The following is a 19,599-nucleotide window of genomic DNA, read 5'->3' as shown; positions in this document are numbered from 1 at the left end:
TGGCTACTTTTCAAGCATGCGGCTTACCAAACCGCTCGATCACATTTCCCCCAGAGTAGTAGGTGGTGCACACAAACAGGGAAACCCTACGCGTCAGTGACTCATGAGTCTATGACACAGGGCCCAGGGGGACCATCAATGGGGTTAAGAAGAGACATTTTTTCCATCGTTATATGGGCACCAAAACACTTGTACGGGAATATTAATAATTTCTAAATTTAGAATTTTTGGCAGACACGGAACCATATTGGCCTAGATGGGAATTGGAAAGGGAGCGCCACGTTAGGAGTTTACGGTCCGTGAGCTACCCTCCGATTGTCTCGGAGGAGTTTGTAGCCGGTGTCAGTGATCTTAGCTATCAGTCAAGGGTGGTAGCCAATTTGACCGTACTCAATGGACAGCGTTTGTTGAAGGGTAGATGAAATGCCAGGCCCCAATCCCAGCCCTATATGTTCTCATCTCGATGTCAGCTTTAGTACCAAATCTCTTGGGAGACCATTTCATGATCCATAACTCCGTGTGCTGTGTACTTGGAATAGAAAACAACATAAAGCAAAAAGAATAGTAGAGAAGAAGCATCATCAGAATGACTGTTTCTCCGGTTCCTTCGCCCAAGGGTCGTGTCCTCATTGCCGGAGCAACCGGTTTCATTGGTCAGTTCGTGGCCGCAGCAAGCCTGGATGCCCATCGACCCACCTATATTCTCGCACGTCCAGGCCCCAGAAGTCCTTCTAAGGCCAACATCTTCAAGGCCCTCGAGGACAAAGGCGCCATCATCGTATACGTACATCTCTCTCTCTCTCTCTCTCTGATTGATAATCTATGTCTAGCAGCAATAGGTGTTTACCACTGTATGTGTGTGTAATAATCCGAGTGGTCCGTTGTGATTTTCAGGGGTTGATAAACGAGCAGGAGGCTATGGAGAAGATACTAAAAGAACATGAGATAGACATAGTAGTATCAACCGTGGGCGGAGAGAGCATATTGGATCAAATCGCCCTAGTGAAAGCCATGAAGGCTGTTGGAACCATTAAGGTATTCCGTAACTAAACTACATATATAACAACAAAAATCATAAACTGATCACCAAATTTGTGACTTTTCCGGTCTCCACCGTTGCAGAGATTTTTGCCGTCTGAATTCGGGCACGATGTGAACAGAGCTGATCCAGTTGAGCCAGGGCTCAACATGTACAGAGAGAAGCGTAGGGTCCGACAATTAGTGGAGGAATCGGGCATACCCTTCACTTACATCTGCTGCAACTCAATTGCTTCTTGGCCATACTACAATAACATTCACCCTTCTGAGGTTCTTCCTCCAACGGATTTCTTCCAGATTTACGGTGATGGCAATGTCAAAGGTAAGCAGAAGAAGGAGACGGGTTGAATGGCCTTAGCCGGTAGCCACCCCTTCTGCCCTTTTTACATCGATTTCCTTTCAAAGCCGCCTCCTCTCCATACAAGTAGAATGTTTTGAAAAAGAGTTTTAATAATTAAGATCAACAATTTGCCGCGCATGAGAGAAATATTCTACCATAACATTATTTTCTTTTTTTTCAATTTTTTTTTTTTTTTTTTTTTTTTTGTTGTTGTTAATTTTTTTTTTTTTCATTTTAATGGTTTTATCATTTATGTAACACGTCAAAGTCACTTTCACCTCAATAATTTCAACATATAGTTCGCTAGAACGGGCCCCACGTTTGACAAAATTAAATTTAATGGTGTATTTGTATCTATTTTTTAAAACCGTTTTTGTTTTTTTTAAAAAAGATTGATAATAAAAAATATGATGGTTTTAGAAAATTTTAAAAAATATATTTTTAGTTACTTTTACTTGTTTGTAAGACTTTTAAAAAATAATTATATAAATTCATGAAATAATTAAAAATAATACACTAAATATAAAAAATATTTTTAAAACATATTTTAAAAAATTAAAATAGGTTAAAACATTCCAAATTTCCAAACATTTGTTGTATAAAATATTAAAGAATAGTTTTAAAAATTTGTAATTAAAAATTATTTTTGAAAACCGTTATCAAACAATGTCCAAATATTTGACTACCCAACTTGAAATGTGGTCTTTCCAAATATTTATAGTATTTTTTTCATCCTTTTCTTTTATATATTTTTCTTTCATAGTCCCTATTTATAATAACAATTTTTATTTTTTACTTCCTATATATATATATTTAATAGAAAAAGTAATTTTTTTAAACTTAAGTCTTAAATCAAATTAAACTTAAGGTAGGAAAAACAAGCAACTTACTATTTATTCGGATATTTTTTATGTTTAAAAATAGAAAATAATAATAACTTTCATATAAAATATAGTAACTTTTATATGAAAAGACTTTATATTTTAAAATTTAAGATAATTATTATTTTTAACATTTTAAGTTTTTTAAGCAATTTAAAAAAAAAATTATTATCTATTTGTGGTAAGTATGAAATGGGTTTTCGCTTTACATATGAGGAAATGTCATTATTATATTAGAGTGGAGTAATGATGAAGTGAAATAACTAACTCTCTGATTAATTATTTTAAATAAATATAAGTAATATCATTTATATTCATGATTCTATTAATTTACTATTTTTACTCAGAAATCATTTGACCCCTACAAATGTTAGTCATTGGGACCCAATGAATAAATCATGGAGCGACCGAAGGTTCTGTCCATGTAAACGATGTAAGTTTGTCTCGTGGGATGGTGGCCCAATACTTTGGGCCAAGGGGCCCACATGAACTAGAAATAGGCAGAAGTCTGGGCCAATCCTGAGAGTTGGCCCAAAGCTCCGAAGTTCACAGCCGAGATGCTTGCGACTTGTCGTTAGCTACTTGAAAGTGACGTGTTTACCTATCCTTCTCTTCCCCATTTTTATCCAATGGTCAACACAATACGGTCAACTATTTAAAAAACCAAAAAAAGCTCAAACACCTTACTCTACTCATAGAAATGCTTAGATGAGTCGTATTTTATAAATATTAATAATTTATGGGATAATGTTTGTTGTGCAGCTTACTTTGTTGCAGGCACAGACATCGGAAAATTCACGATGAAAACAGTGGACGATGTCCGAACACTGAACAAATCAGTGCATTTCCGGCCATCTTGCAATTGTCTCAATATAAATGAACTCGCATCTGTGTGGGAAAAGAAGATTGGGAGGACACTTCCCAGAGTAACCGTCACTGAAGATGATCTACTAGCTGCAGCCGGAGGTGGCGTTACGTTATTTACTTTCATTTTATAAAAATTTTGCAGGGCATTCGTCACTGAATTTTGAGTTTAATTTTATGCAGAAAACATCATCCCACAGAGTGTGGTAGCGGCGTTCACGCACGACATTTTCATAAAGGGGTGTCAGGTGAATTTCTCTATTGATGGCCCGGAGGACGTGGAAGTGACCACCCTCTACCCTGAGGATTCTTTCAGGACGGTGGAGGAATGCTTCGGCGAATACATTGTGAAGATAGAGGAAAAGCAGCCGACCGCCGATTCTGCTATTGCCAACACCGGTCCTGTGGTTGGGATGCGGCAAGTCACTGCAACCTGCGCTTGATCACATGCATGCGATTAGTCCTCCTGCTAGTCCTAATATTTATATTGTATGGTTAGAATGAAGCATCTTTTCTACTCCTTGTCGTAACATGGGTGAAATTCGTTGAATAATCTAGGGAGGCAATTTGTGGTTTTATTTAGTTTTGGGAACTTGCTTGATTGCCTAAATAAAGATCTCAAGTTGAAGGACTTAAGGGAATTAATTAACCAATGTTTTTGTGATCTTAAAAGTGAAGTGAGAAACTTTAGTTGAGATCAACATCATCCAATCCGATGATAATATTGAAGAGGCATCTGTTTACACAACTGGGCAGTGCTTTCTTTACACAACTATGGACTTGGTACATTTACATTTCTTTGAGAAGTATCATGATATTGCGAACTGACTAGGGAAACCCCATTTGACATCTCCTCTATGCCTGCTTCTTTTGCATCCGCAAGCCAAGGTTGATGAAATGCAAGGTTTTATTTATAGGTTGACAGTTGATGCTACACATCGTATACAGGCAATCTCTCTTCGATAAAAACACGGCAAATGGGGCACCTCTTGCACTTCTCACAACAAGTGCTGCCATGCATGGAAAAAAAGTGACAATAAGAACAAGTGAGAATCTGCTTTATTTCAACTGGAAACAAGATCAGCAAGATGTGGGAACTTTGAAGTGGGGTGGGTGTCGTCTATCCTTGTGGGACCACTGGGAATGAATGCAATTTGTTCTGTTACTCTAGAAGTTCATGAGAGAAAGCCCATCTTTAAAAAGATAGCTACATTGGGTTGATGCAAATACCTGCAAAGGACATGATGCCTACATGGAAGCAAGACCATATTTATCTGTTCATCAAAGCAAACCCTACAAAGGATCTTTTCCTGGTAAATAAACAAAAGAGAAAAAATGTCAGAATCAGGGTAGACCCTACTCAAAAACAGGAAAACTAACATAAGGCTTGAAAACAGCTGCTTGTTTATCAGCATCTGAATCCATATTATCACAAAGCAGAACTCCAAACACATAATCTAGTACTGATACTTGAATTTCAGTAAATAGTACTACACTGATGTTTTTATTGAATGAAATATCCTGAAGTTATGTTTAAGTCCTAATAGCTGTCTTCTGGCGTAAAATATAAATACATAGACATTAGGCAGATATTTGTCATGAAGAATCCTAAATAGATAGATAGATATTAGATAGACATGTCATGAAGGATCCTACAAACTAAAAAAGCAAGACACCACTGCCTTGGGCACACAAGGGGCATATGAAAGTCCTGAAAAATGTTTTACACGGCATCTAAAACTAGCCCAATTTGTTTCCTATGGCATTCTAAATGAGTCCCCTTTTAATATCATGCATTCCATTCACTTTGATAGAGCCATCATATCTGTGTCTGGCTCCCACACTAATTATCTTATCATTACCAAAAAGCCAGAAGAGAAAGATGGCTATTCAAAAATACATTAGTGTTTGTCTTAGAATTTTTTTAACCTGCTTGCTCATTTTAATATAGAACTGCCAGTCCATTATAATGCAGCACTCACTGTACAATTACACTCATCAAGAGTAGATACATTTTAAGCCTTTGTCACTTGAGTCTGGCCTCAAGAGCTTCTTGAGCATTTAATTAAATGCCTTGAATTTCCAAAGTTATTAATCTCAACTTAAATCTGTTTTGGCTCAACATGATGACACTCAGCCAGATGAAAACATGTTCTTGAAGAAAGTCAGTTGTTTTTCCACTTCTGCTCCTCATGTTAGCACATTTTCACCCTAAACAATGTTTGTTTGAGGACAGTGAAGCTGCAATGACATTTTTTATTGTTATAAAAATAGAGTTTTTATAAATAACCAAGTCCAACCCAATTTCCAATAGCGTGCCTCTATGTTACATGGAAAATGACATGCATGACCTTTGAAGAAACTCAAGCAACAATCAGAGACATTGATTTGGATAAGTCCTGAATTTTGAAAAGAATACACCCTTTTTATGGTTTATATCAATCTAAAATTCAACACTAACATGCACATATAAGAGAGCATAATGAGAGCACACATCTTTTACTACATTTTGCTATCCATTCATATGCATGTTCTTGTTTTAGGTTTTATGAATTAATTGGCTATTCCAGTAGAAGGACAACTGATGCTTTAACGAAAATCCAGGCTTCAGCCATCCTGTAGAAAGGGTACTAGCAGAAAGAGTCAACTGGAATCTGACCTTGCCAGCATCAGTTCCTAAGGGATTTCAAAGAATCCTAATTTCTGTTAATATCAACCGCTTTTCATTTTACTGTGTATTTAATTATTATCATTATAGAGTTTATGGTCAATACAGGACCTAAAGAATCACTAGATCAAGAAACATGATAACCAATCCCACATATTAAATATGAACTGACATTTTTGCACTTGTGGTATGTGATGCTTTGGAAGTTAATGAAATCTCTTATTCACTGATAGAAGCCAATCAGTCAAGGTTGTGAACATTACATTTTGAAGCCTTTCAAACTCCTGCTGGCTAAATTTTGTGATTTCTGTTTGCTCACCTAGTGCTGCTTGTAATCTCCAAATCTGATATAAAAAGAATAGAAATGCACAGTAAGTTGGTATAGAATGATACTGAATTTAGTAAATATCAATTCAAGTAAGCATATAAGTTGCCAGATCATGACAACAGAATGAGAGATAGAGCTACAACTTTAGCCTAACATAAATGAACCGTGAAAATGTTGTGCTCACCTCCTCAGCAAGGTCTGATTTAGGCAATTTCTTCACAGTATCAGGTGAGAAAGTGTTGTACCTGAATATTTGCAACCCAAACAAATATCAGTGGAGAAAGGGTGGTCTTTGAACACCTCTATTGTTTCCTCCTACATATATATCATGCAGTATACAGCAAAATAACATGCACCATACATTATACATCCAGATGTATTGAATGATCTTAACAGCAAAATAAAACATACAAGAGGACTCAGAAAGGGGAGAAGCTCAAGAATCCATTCTCACCTGTCATTTCCATACAGTTCCAGAAACTGTTTTCAGTTATGCTTGGAGAGACTCTTCATCTCTTAGTTCATCAAAACCTGATGCAGACCTGGCTCATAATTTTTTATTTTTTTTTCAGAAAAACAGTTCTTATTATTTTAGATTTATTTATTAGGTGCTTTACAGCTTTAAGTTTGCTAGTCACTAAGATTTCTTAATTGTTTTTAGGTAATTAAGCTACTGAAGACTACAATTCTTTTCCTATTCTTTGTAGGGTTATTAGGTCTATGAACACATTTTCTCAGTTATGATTTTGGGGGAGACTATTACTTTTTATTCTTCAATAAAATTAGTCTTCTTAGATTTTTTTCTTTGAGAATCTTTTTACCTATTTTTCTTCGTCATGAACAAGACTAAAGATATCTGGTTCCTGGTACTTTCTTTAAGGAAATCAACAAGATCTACAAGATGTTACTTCGTCTTCTTCTTCTTTTTTCTTTTTTTTTTTTTTTTGTTATTCAACTGTTACTCAATCTGAAGAAAATTAGTCTTCTAGAACATGTTGCCTTTTGTAATCAACAGCCATCTAATGTGAATGCAAAAGTGATATTAGAACCAAAATATATGCTGCGTCAAGTGGTATGAAAGATCAAACCTTGAAGGTCATGAGTTATTGGAGGCTGAAAACAGAGAATGATTTCTAAATAATACTTGTATATTCTTTGAATATATTTACAGCATATTTATAATGTTTACAGACGAAAAAAGAAAAGGAAATTACTCTATTCTAGGCCTAGAATTATTCCACTAAATCAACCACTAATTATAAAAAAATAAATCAGCTACTAAGTCAAGCCCTAAGTACAGGAAACAAATCAAGTCAACTATACAGAAAAAAAAAAAAAAAGAGAAAAGAAATTCAAATTAAATCTCAGTTTATATAGGTTGTATAATCTGGAAATTATGGCACCAATTCTCTTCCCTCAAGCTGGTGAGTAAACGTTCTTCATTGCCAACTTCTTGCAATAGATTGAAATGGTTGAACTGCAAGTCCCTTGGTCAATATGTTGGTCAACTGTCTTTCTAAGGGATATATCGGGGGTGCATACCAACCCAGTACCCAATTTCTCCTTGATGAAATGATGATCAATTTTAACATACTGAGTTTAATCATAGTGAACTATATTGTGAGCTATACTAATAGCCAACACAGTAAAGCTTTATATGACCTTTCCAACTTACTCTAAGATCACTATGAATAATTTTTATCCAGAGAAGCACACATAGTCCATGAGCCAAGGTTCAAAATTCTACTTCGACACTTGACTTGGCAACCACGGACTCTTTCTTACTCCTCCAAGTTACCAAATTGCCTTCCAATAAAATACTTGAATTGGGTTTTTGAGTGTTTATGGTTATTTGTGTAGTAGTGGAAGAGGCATCAGATTTTTCTGTCATCTTGGGCTGATTGGAGATAAGATGATATTAGTGTAATCTATAATAGTGAGGACACATGCCAGGAAAAAATAGATACTGAAAAATGGGTTTTGAACCAACCCCTTGTATCAAGTCTGACAATGAAGGTCAAAAGGATATGTGAACAATTCCTACAATTAAAGCTGGAAAAAATTTGGACTCATGTTGACAATTGAAGTCGATAGATGGAAGGGGAAAAAATTATTAAGATTAAGACTCTGATACCACGAGTACAGAGAATGATTTCTGAATAATACTTGTTTATTCTTTGAATATATTTATAGCCTATTTATAACGTTTACAATCGAAAAAAGAAAAGGAAATTACTATTCTAGGCCTGGAATTACTCCACTAAATCAACCACTAATTACAGAAACTAAATCAGCTACTAACTTAATCCCTACTTACAGGAAATAAATCAAGCCAATTGTACAAAAAAAGAAACAAATTCAAATTAAATCCCAGCCCATACAGGCTATATAATCTGACAATTTCTGCACCAATTCTCCAACAGAGGCTATGAAGATTTCAAAAGGCAACTATAATTCTAATAGTTTCATAGATTAGGATTCTCCACCATAAATCGATGATGATGACTGATCACATCTGAGCCAATCATTGTACAATGTTTGATTGATATGAGTAAGCCGCATATTTTTTTATGAATAGTCCTTCACCATGGAAGAAAATTTGCACCAAGTGATTTTCTACTAAGGAAAAACATATTATACTCTGACTACTCTATTGGTCACCAATATGATGATCATTTTTGGCTCAACTTGCTCCAATTCACTCCCTTTATAAGTCATTAGAAAATTAATAATAGATTATTTTGTTATGTCATGCTGGACTAATTGAATGAATATTACAACAAAGCATGGAAAATATACAGTTCTTCATCAAATACAACACGATCTCATGTTTGATGGGAAAGTTGAGACAATTTTAAAACACATGCCGTGGAGGAAAGGACTTACAATATATTAATGAAGCATTTTATTTTATTATCCAATCAAATTTGAAGGCCAATTATTTGCAACCTAGGGATTCATGGTGCTCTAACGGATGAAGATTTTTTTTTTAAAAAAAAATAATAATTCTTATTATTTTAATTGTTATATTGCTTTAGGTTTCTTATCCAATTAGGTTTTTATCTATTTTTATATTTTATCCTTAGGTAATTAAGTTAACTATAACTTTCCCTATTCTTTTCAATATGGCTTAGGTGAAGACCATATTTTTTTCATTCATTGATAGAATTAATGTTTTTTTAATGTAATTTCTTTTGAGAATTCATTTCACCCATCATTCTTAGTATTCTTTAGGTTAACAAGACCATACATACCTAGTCATTGTATTTTTTTTTTCCCCTTAAGAAAATGAAAAAGTTTTAGAGAATGTGATGTTTTGTCATTACTCATCTATCACGAGCATTACATCGATCGGTACCAGAACCAAAATGCCCATTCTGTCAAAACCTAAGCAGCTGTTTAACAAAGGAGGAACAACAAAGAAAACAAAAAGAAAGTTGGAACAAGCAAAATCACCAGAAAAATATAATGGAGAGCAACCTCTCAGTGTTTGTTAGAGCTAATGAAAATCGGAAAGGCAATGAAAGATGACAGAAGAATAATAGTAGAAGAAAGAGAAGAAAAGCACAATCATCCTCATCATTATAATACTGCTTGCACTACATATTAGAGAGTGAAGAAAAACACATAATGCCTTCAAGTAGTTATAGTCTTATGGTTAAAACTTCCATTGCTTCTTGATATTTGACTATCTAATAATAACAAATGGGTATGTTGCAGAGGCATTAATAAAGGATCATAATTGCTAATGAAAATATTTCAAGATGGTGGAACTACAATTGTTGCCACTTGGGGATACAAATTTGCTAAAATTTCCTTCACCACAAAAAAGTGTAAAAGATACCCAATCCAACTCCAACTTATTGTTAAACAAGTTATTTTATAATAAGCATTACTGTCTACCACTTGTAAAAGGGCATTATGGTAAAGAATAAACACTAACTAACTTAGGTCCTTAAGAACCTCAAAAAAGTAATAATCAGGCTATCAAATTTGCACTCCTAAAGTAGAACTGAAAGAAGATGTCATCTGGAAAGACACTAAATGATGGTATAGAAATACTAACCCAGATGCCCCAGCGTAATAAAGTCGAGCCTGTTCTTCTCGACTTCCTTCATCAATTGACCACCAACCAAGCAACCTGTTAACAGGAATGAGTCATATAATTTTCCCAATTACAAAGCAGCAATTGCACAATTTTTCTAGTTTTTGTTGGTCCAATAAGGATCCATATTGCTCATACAAAATTTTTTAGATGCTTAAAAATAAGCATTACCTTGACCCATGGTGCAAGAAACCAAAATAACTGCGAACTTTGGAAGATATTGCAAAGTATCTTTCTGTACCAGCTGCACTATGTAGTAAAAGAACAATTTTCTCCACCAATCTATATAATGCAAACAAGACCCCAATTCCTTGCAGCAAAAATAGAGGAGCAAAGAGAAGTGGAATTGGAATATGCCTAGCACTAGATGGGGTTCCCTGAAATGAGAGAGTACTAAGGATGAATACCAACTTGTTAAGACACTTGGAGACATCCACATATAGGCACTATTTAACACCTAATATACCTCCAAGCGCATAAAAAGCAGGATCTGGAAGCCAACAAGAGGAATTTTCATAATATGTCCACCAATGTCCTGCAGGTCACATAGTCGACTTTGGTGCTGATCTTCATCTGAAGAAACTACTAAGCCACTATTCCAGTCAAGATATCTAATAATCATTGAAGATGAACCAGTTTGTCTGATATGAGAGTTCCTATGAATTGCTGGATTGTACCACCTTGTGCAAACAATAGAAGCAAAACACTCTGCAATCCTGTAAAAGAAAATACAAGATCATTCAACCAGGCAAAGGAGAGGAAAGCCACCAATACTTTTACAAGATGTGAATGCAAAAGAAGTGTACCCAAAATTTATAAATAAATCCCACCAGCCTAGAGCTGCTACATCACCTACAAGTGATTGTAAGGAAAATTGTCATAAAAAAAATCATCATAAATATTGGAACAAGCAAAATTCGTTAAATATAGGCTAATTAGCACAATGCAGGAAGTGTTTGTCAAGTAGTCACTGTGAATTTTGAGGAAGAAAAAAAAAATAAATGGAAAGAAAAACCTTAGATTACAGGCTTTTCTCCACTAGAAATCTTGAGGACCATCTTAATTCCCCCCCATCCCTTCCTCAGATTCAGCCTCTTTAAGGTGCATGCTTATTGAACTAGGCTTTCATAAAGCTATGACAAGATGCTACAGTTGTAAGGATATGAACCAGACAAATTTCCCATTAAAACCATGATCAGTTGTTACATTTTCTGAATGCTTCATTAACCAGTAAACCCCTACCTTTTGTTTCTCCAACTAACACCACAGTGGACTATCTAGCACCTATTCAGTTAAATATAGCTTTCATCAACACAAAATGAGAACACCACTTTTTCCCTTTTTCTTGCCATGTCTATTCCTCACGCAGATGTTGGACCTAAACATCCTTTCTCCATCTTCATAGCTATATTGCTTTTCCTTATTTTTTATGGTCCTTCTGTCAAATCCATGTCAAATACCAAAAATCATGTTTGCATTTGTTTAGATGTTTTCATGATTTCAGATTGCTATCACATTTTTCTCATTGGAGGCCCAATCAAGCGTTCAAATAAGATAACAAAACAAATGAAGATGATCATAAATAGCAGTTTTGCCACAATGAGGTGAAATATCTCCACAATAACCAACCATAACAAAATAATTGAATATCTACAAGGCTACTGCATTGACTATGTTTGATTAGTCTCCAACATAGCATTCAGAAATAAACATAGCTACTGCAGAGAACCCGAGAAGAAGAAAGAAGAAGAAGAACTGTGACCAACCACAATTTCAGTGGTACAGTCACAAGAATCACCTGTTATAAAGGATGATGATTACTATGAAGCTGTATATCATTGAAATTATCTATGTGGAGAACATATTATAACTTGTAATAAGAATCGATTTCTGCAATATTTTTATAGCAGAGTTGATAACCACCAAAAATCTATTTTATTAAGAATCAATAATCTAAAACATAAGGAAATTAAGAATAGGGGTCACTGAAGTAAAGATATTCAGAAATGTAAACTAAAACAGTAAAATGGCAACACAGGAATTAATTATTCTTTAAATGGAGAAATAAACAAATTACCACATAGCTTCAGAAGAGTGAATGTAGTTGCAGCGATGAAGAAGACCATAGAGATAGCAACCCAAAAGTGCTAAAACCAAGTCGGTGGTATCAATTAGTTAGGGGGAATAGGAACATACATCACAGAAATAATTCTCATCTTCATAACCAATCAACTATAGTCAAGCTTAGGGTAATATCATTAAAGATTATTCACACATCATGCAATATTCATCTGTGAGGAAAACAATTTATCTTAAGCTTAGATTGCAATCTCAAAAAGAAAAAGAAAGGAAAAAGGAGAAACCTTTTGTCAAACCCATAATAGTTATTGCCATGATAAGCAAAGAAAGAGAACACAATCCCAACTGGAAGAGCAGAGAGCAACACACATATATTTGTATGCATATGTAATTTGTATAATAGGGGGCATTGCACAAATTGAGGTGCTAAAAGAATGAATTAACATATCAGAATTTGAGTGCCTGATTTAAAGTTTTTGAATGAGGCGCTGCTAATTTGACTGCCAAGGGGGGATCAACACCACAAGGCAACTTAATGCAATAAACCCATCCTTAGTAGCAATGCATAAAAGCCTATTGATGTGTGGACCCTGGAGCTTTTGAGCTCCATCATTAGTTTGGGGTTAAGAGAAAAGGAAACAATAATTTCTTTTTAATCTTTTTAGAGAGACATGGAAACAATCAATAATTTAAACTTCACTCTTTAGCAAATTTGGCCACTTTGAGAAAGTCTAGACAAGGCACTGCAATACTGACAGTGCAAAATCTACACAATAAACTTACTCTAGTCCACAAAGCCTTTACAACTTCTGGACTTTGGCACCTAAAAGCAGAGTAACTGAATTAATGCAAAGTAATAAGAACAAAAGAATTAAAATCAGAGTTTTCATCTAAATCGTCAAGCTTGGTCACTTGGAAAGTGGAATTACTCCATTGAATTTCCAAACCAAAACTTCAAGTTGCACTAAACAAGGTTTGTAGAAATTGAACTTCCACTTTGAAGTAGTTGAACTTCAGAACCCTGTTTGGGAACTATTTTTAAAAACAGCTTCCTATTCTTAAAAACATAACTATTTTCCAAACTAGAAAACACATTTGACAACTTTCGACAAAAAAACAGTTTTTTCAGAATTTGTTGTGAAAATAGGATATTTTTTATAATATATTTTAATTGTTTTCAATTATTTTCATTTGTTTTATGGGGTTGTTTTAAAAAGTAATCGTATAAATATAGAGAATGATTTAAAATAAAGCACTATAGGTAAAAGTTATTTTTAAGAAATATTATGAAACATGGAAAATATGTTAAAAACATTTCAAGTTTTCAAACAAACTTTGTCCTAGAAAACATCAAAGAACTATTTTTGAAAATTGCTCTCAAAAATTGTTTTTCGAGAACTATTTTCAAAAGCATTCCCAAACAGGCCCTTAACAGTTCTAAGTGAGGGAGGAAGTGATTGTTTTCCGGATGCCTTCTCCTTTTAGGGTTGTGCCTTTTGGTACCCTCTGAATATGTACTGTATACCTTGGTGTATAGCATCCTTACTTGATATTTATAAAATTGACCTCTTTACTTATCAAAAAAGAAAAAACTTTAGAACCTTAAGCAATAAAATATGGTGAAAGATGCCAAATAAATCACTTTTCATATAAAAAGGAATCAAGAATACAGGTTTTATGTGTGTATAATATATTGTTAACAAATGTAATAATAATGTTAAATCCATATGAAAAAGAAGATCCATTCTGTATCCTTTGGCTTAAAATAAATATGTAATTGTTTTGCTCATTAGCATAAATCTTTACCAAATACTATATCATGAAGATATCAATGCACTTTTTCCAATCCTGCATCATGAAACAAATAATAAAAAAGGACATTATCCAATGCTGACACCTGCCAAAGTGAAGTCCTAAGAGAGGGTAAGTTGGATATGGTCCTTCGATATGGTCCTATTTTCTGGCACTTTTGCACAAAGTGGCTGTGTTCATGCTTGGCAGCCGGAGACATTTATCATTGCACCAGATATACATATACATATATATCCAGTTTAGGGTGGTTTTTTATAACAAAGAATCAAATAAATGTTCCTAACTATGGATATGGATCTAAGCAGTCATCTAAGAAACTATTTCACCACTAATCAAACATCAGATCTTGCAGAACAATTAATGAATTAATAGAAGTAGTTAAAAACTCACAGGAAGGGTCTCCCATATTGCTTCATCACTAATGCTTTCATCATCTCCAGGCATTAAAGCCTTACACATCCTAAAATAAAACATGCATTTGTTAATCAGGCTGATGCACAATTTGACAGAATTATTTTACTATTACTTGACACTAAGTAATACAACTGCAAAGTAATATAAATTCAAGTCAAAAAGGTGGATGCATCATCCAGCTCAAGCCATTTGTGCAGCATATCATGGGTGTTCATGTAAGCCATATCCCACGTTCATTCTTTTACTTTTGATAATTGGGTTAATTTCACTCACCTCCCCTAAAGTTTTAGCTAAATACAAACCCCATTAGTTTGAAATTTTGTCATCCCTCCCTTATTTTGAGTTAAAGAGGAGGTGAATGAAAATAACAAATAAGAACAGTAGGGGTGGTATTTGATGAAATTTCAAAGCAATGGGGGCTTAGTATATTTAGCCAAAACCTTAGGGCAAGTCAATAAAATTAACCCTTTGATAATTTTAGGAAACAAAATAAGGGAAGCATGCCACCCTTATTAAATGTCACAAAATTAAATTGCAAGAAAAAAAATTGAAAGTAAAAAGGAGGAAAAAAAATGAAAAAGGGTACAAAAAACCATATAATTTCATTGGTGGTCAACCCAATCCTTCCATTTAACTTTATAGAATTTATTTGTAAGAGAAATATCTGCTCTTGTGGTCTGACTTAGGTAGTAAGGGGGTTGGGGAGTGATGGAGGAAATTCCAGACCTGATTCCATGTAGACCAAAGAAAAAAAATCCTTTAAAAAATTTTAATATCTAAAAAGAAAATGACCAACTCACTATCAATATCATACAAGTAAAAAGGTATTATGAAGGTATAGAAGAACAAAATCAATGGAAACATAACAATGCATACTACCGTGCTTTCAAACTTCCATGAAATGATTCAACTTGTGAAGAAATTGAAGTTTGAAAATATTAGTAGGAAATAGACAACACAATGAAGTATAATTTCATGCAAATTTGATGCATTCACTATTTGTGTCTGTTTCTTCATTGGTAGCAGAGGACCATCACAAGATATAAAGATCTTTTCTGTTTATTATCTGAATACTAAAGATAAATGATCTGTGAGTAAATATGTACGGACCCAAAGTTTTTACCAACACTAAATTGATAAACAAAAATAATACCTGATGTTGTCAATTAAAATAGCTGCTTCTAATGCCAGCAAGGGCAGAAAAACGATCTTCAGATTTACAGCTGCAATGCATTTAATCACTAAAAGTGAATTGACAATTTCTGAAGAAAAATCAAGACAGGTATTGTAAACCAGTTATGCAGATGAAGGCACTTAATAAGGCACATCAATATGGTATATAGCTGACTACTATTCTGTTTTGAAGAAAGAACCAGATGATTCAATCCAATGGCTCAAACTTCAATTAACAAGGCTAATTCCCATACCAAACAAAAATGTTAAAACAAAAAAATAATTATTATAAATAAAATGATTCAACAAGCAGCCCAAGAGTATCTTTTGATGATTATGCATTCAGGGTGTTCTCTGTGTACCATAACTGTGCTGGAGATATATACAAAGGAGTAGTTCAAAAGCAACAAGCAACGGCGTCGCTGTGACGGCATGAAATGGTGCCCACTGTCCATGAAAGAGAAGTGTGTAGTTTTCTGTCATTATAAGTGATCACAAACAAATTTCATATTTCCACAAGAATAACACAACAGATTGTCACAAAATAAAAGTAAAATTGAAATAAAGTTTTTTGATCGGAATATTCAAATGAAGTTAGAGATATCCAATCATACATGTCGATCATGAGGCATTGATGGGGCAGGTAAGGAGAATCTGCCTCTTGCCACAACTGCATGAAACAGCCAGAGAGGAGCAAAAATGATCCTACAAAACCAAGCCAAAACTAGTAACAATGCAAAACTTGAAGAGGAACAATATAATTCTATTCTTTAGCAGCCCAGCACTGGATGCAGCTGAATAACACTATAGACTGCTACGCATGCTTAAATGTGGATGGCTCAACCCTGAAAATGCTTGTGCAAAACCAATATATTATAACAATAAGATATTTACATTTTTGCATACACATGAATCAAAATCAGGTCTTGGAGGTCCCACTAAAAGATAAACAAGGTGGCTCTGTTTGGTGCTTGGCAACTTGGATCTTCGAAAGCTAATTAAAAAATTGTCACTAACTGTTGTTCTTGCATAAAAAAGTGCAGATACTACATTTTTGGGATGCAATTCTCTAGGAACTGGAAATACCAGCTTCATTCAGCTCATGTATATACTATGCATCATTGATATAGGTTAGTAGTCTTACAATATGAATCATAGAAATCCTTATCCACTGGCCCAAGCAAGTTCTTTCCCTGATTTTGTAATCAATCAGAACAAACAGAGCCTAAGACCTGTCAATATGGAAGTCCTACAACTATTTCCTCAATTAATACAACACTGACTGCAGCATTTACAGATTTCTTATCCAAAAGAATGCACCAAACAAAATAACAATTCAAGCATGATTTGATAGTTCGACAATTCAAAGGGCACCCCCATCAAAATCACCTTTTAACTCTAATTTAAATTGTTCTGTGACAAAGCTTCAGACTCAGAGAAGAAGTTGAAGGAGGAAAAGGCATCACAAAACATAAATTTACCAAATTAAAAAAATATGAAAATTCAGAAAACCAATAAATATTCAATGAACAAGAAAGGGGACATAGCATTTCAAAATAAATAAAATCAATCCAAAAATATCAAACGGACAATGAAATAAACAAAAACCAGAAAACGGGCCCGTTTGGTTACCGACCCAAAAGTAAAACAACAAAATAGAATCCAAAATCATACAACCTCTCATGGTTCCATCATTTTTCTTTGCAGAACCCAAATTTATTTTATTTTAATTTTTTTTCCTTTTTACTACTCTCTGCAACAAAACAAACGTCAAAAGCATTTCTTTCTGACAGAGACTCAACCCGCACACCGACAGGCAAAAACAAACCCAAAATTCATAACATGGGCCCGCTCCGTTCAACAAGAAGATAAAAATAACTCAAAACCCCACAAGTATTGAAGGCTGGAAAAGCTGTTACGTTCCAAATTTTCTTACATTTTCTTTCATTTTCTAGGCAACCAAACAGAAGTATGAAAAGAAGATACGAACCACCATGAATAGGACACGGCGTGATCTAGCTTGAGAACGAGCAAGAGCGTAAAGGTCAAAAGCAAACCATGAGCCGCCGGAGCCTGAAGGGACGTCGCCACCCTCCTCCAGCTCATCACCCGCCTCTGCACCAACATTCTCGCCACCCAATTGCAGAGAAACAATCTAAAACAACCCCCTTGAACTGCAGGAACTGTGCGGACCCAGAATTGGAGAAAAACTGAAACTCCGCGGAGGTTTCCAAGAATGCCAATTGACTTCGCTTTCACGCTAAAGCTCCTGTTTGTTTATGCACGAGGGGTTTTCTGGACGAAAATGGCCATCGGAATTTGAATTATGTTGAGCAAAAAATTAAGGTCCAATGGGGGCAATTTCGTCAAAATGAACATAAGTGTGAGCCGTTGCTGGTATATTATGAAGTGACCATCGGTTTGGTGGAACGGGCATGGGGTTATGTGTTGAAAGTGGAATATTTGCAGTTGGAAAGTACACGTGGCGAACACCCACGTGGCCTGTGATTTTTCATACTTTTTCAAAATATGGTGGCTTGCCCTCGTTGGAATTGCACATTTGGTGAGGATTATCTAGTTTACCTAAGTAGGCCATTTGGGCGTCAAAATTGACCCTTTCCCTTATTGGGCTTGTGTGACATTTTAGAATCCAAGCCCTTATATGGAATTTTCTTTTTATTTATTTTTATTTCTAGTAAAAAAAAAAAAACATTATCCAAAAAAGGAGTCGTAAATTTAAGGGAAATTTCAAATTTTATTAAAATATTAAATGTAAAGCCCCTCCACCCCACAAAATAAATAAATAAAAATAAAAACAAAAACCCTTTTGAATTTTGAAGATTGATAATGGAAAACAAAACCCCCCCTCTCTTATCTTCCCTCTTTTTCCTTCCAAAATGCCCACTTAATTACAAGAAGAAAGTGAGCACCTCGCTCACTTAAAGAAGAAAAAGGAAGATGGAGGGAGACAAGGACCATGTGCCCCTCTTAAGAAAGAAGGAGACATTCAAAAGGCAGGGTGTGACATTTGACATCGAAGGTTTCGCCTTGTAGAAGAACCCCACTTGTCCATGGCCCAAATGTTACATAAAAGGCAAAGAACCCTTATCAAGTTGAATGCTACGGAGCATATCATAGATTTTTATGGATGAGATGGGCAATTGTTGAGAAGGACCACCATGGATATTGTATCAAAATAGAAAATCCCCCCATTTAGTGACTACCTCTCCAGTCATGCACCAAACCCCTGCCCCAATCACATGCCTGGACCATGCTTAATCACTTAGCCATGCTGCTGTCTACCATCCCGTTGTAATTATCTACATTTCAAGAAGCACAATCATTTGAGATTTATTATTTAGATTCATTATGGATAAAATAAAATTTCATTTGACCAGTGCTCCCCATAAAAAGTCGTCCATAATTTTAATTAATCCCAAATTTCAAGATCGTGATGTGATGTGGAAGGGATAAGATGGTATGCCATATTTAAATTTCAGGATGGGTCTTGTGGGTGACGCATGAATGAAGCTGGCAAATGAATATTCCAAAACATGTGACCATCCACCTTGTACTTAAGAGTCTGTGGGGTGCAACCCTCCATTGCATTCCGGGCATTGATGAGATGGAATTTAGTGGGGAGCTTGTCTGATAAGTGATAAACTTCTGCTTAAAATAGGAGACTTTAGCTGAAGGGTAGAAAAAACTTGGAGAAATGGAATGGAATCGATGATGAAGAAGCAGAGGGGGGCTACAAATTACACAGTGGGCCAGGGATGGATCCTAGGAGGGACAATGATTAAATTGGTAGACAAAAGGAGTATAGGGTATTGTCTGTGACTCTGTGGTCAGTGGTGGCTGGTGAATTGATGGAAGGAATACTGATACGATGCATCT

The 19,599-nt window shown here is 35.0% G+C and overlaps 2 protein-coding genes across 7 annotated transcripts; one reads left to right on the top strand and one right to left on the bottom strand.

The window, feature by feature from the left end:
• Positions 1-586: 586 nt before the first annotated feature.
• LAR1 (leucoanthocyanidin reductase 1) lies at positions 587-3,590 on the top strand. The gene is given in 5 exon segments (NM_001280958.1): positions 587-784; positions 895-1,035; positions 1,123-1,360; positions 3,022-3,225; positions 3,307-3,590. Coding segments are annotated over 5 exon segments (1,041 nt in total). The 3' UTR covers positions 3,567-3,590.
• Positions 3,591-3,826: 236 nt separating this feature from the next.
• Positions 3,827-18,108, bottom strand: LOC100249082 (uncharacterized). Of its 6 annotated transcripts, none has more exons than XM_002281355.5 (14): positions 17,693-18,108; positions 16,317-16,407; positions 16,065-16,149; positions 15,683-15,752; positions 14,506-14,575; positions 12,302-12,371; positions 11,031-11,076; positions 10,691-10,940; positions 10,396-10,601; positions 10,186-10,260; positions 6,304-6,364; positions 6,055-6,135; positions 4,354-4,433; positions 3,827-4,133 (listed from the first exon to the last, which is right to left on the bottom strand). In XM_002281355.5, the coding sequence occupies exons 1-14, from the start codon at positions 17,827-17,829 to the stop codon at positions 4,055-4,057; spliced, it is 1,401 nt and encodes a 466-aa protein (XP_002281391.1). In that variant the 5' UTR covers positions 17,830-18,108; the 3' UTR covers positions 3,827-4,054. The 6 variants fall into 6 exon arrangements, 3 of the variants coding, with proteins under 3 accessions (XP_002281391.1, XP_019072989.1, XP_010647974.1); XM_019217444.2 differs by having other exon boundaries at positions 3,827-4,260; positions 17,693-18,101; XM_010649672.3 differs by having other exon boundaries at positions 16,071-16,149; positions 17,693-18,099.
• Positions 18,109-19,599: the final 1,491 nt, after the last annotated feature.

The sequence above is a fragment of the Vitis vinifera genome, chromosome 1 (assembly GCF_030704535.1).
Source record: "Vitis vinifera cultivar Pinot Noir 40024 chromosome 1, ASM3070453v1".
Classification (NCBI taxonomy): domain Eukaryota; kingdom Viridiplantae; phylum Streptophyta; class Magnoliopsida; order Vitales; family Vitaceae; genus Vitis; species Vitis vinifera.
The sequence above is the reverse complement of the archived record's forward strand: the minus strand, read 5'-3'. Positions and strand labels throughout refer to the sequence as shown.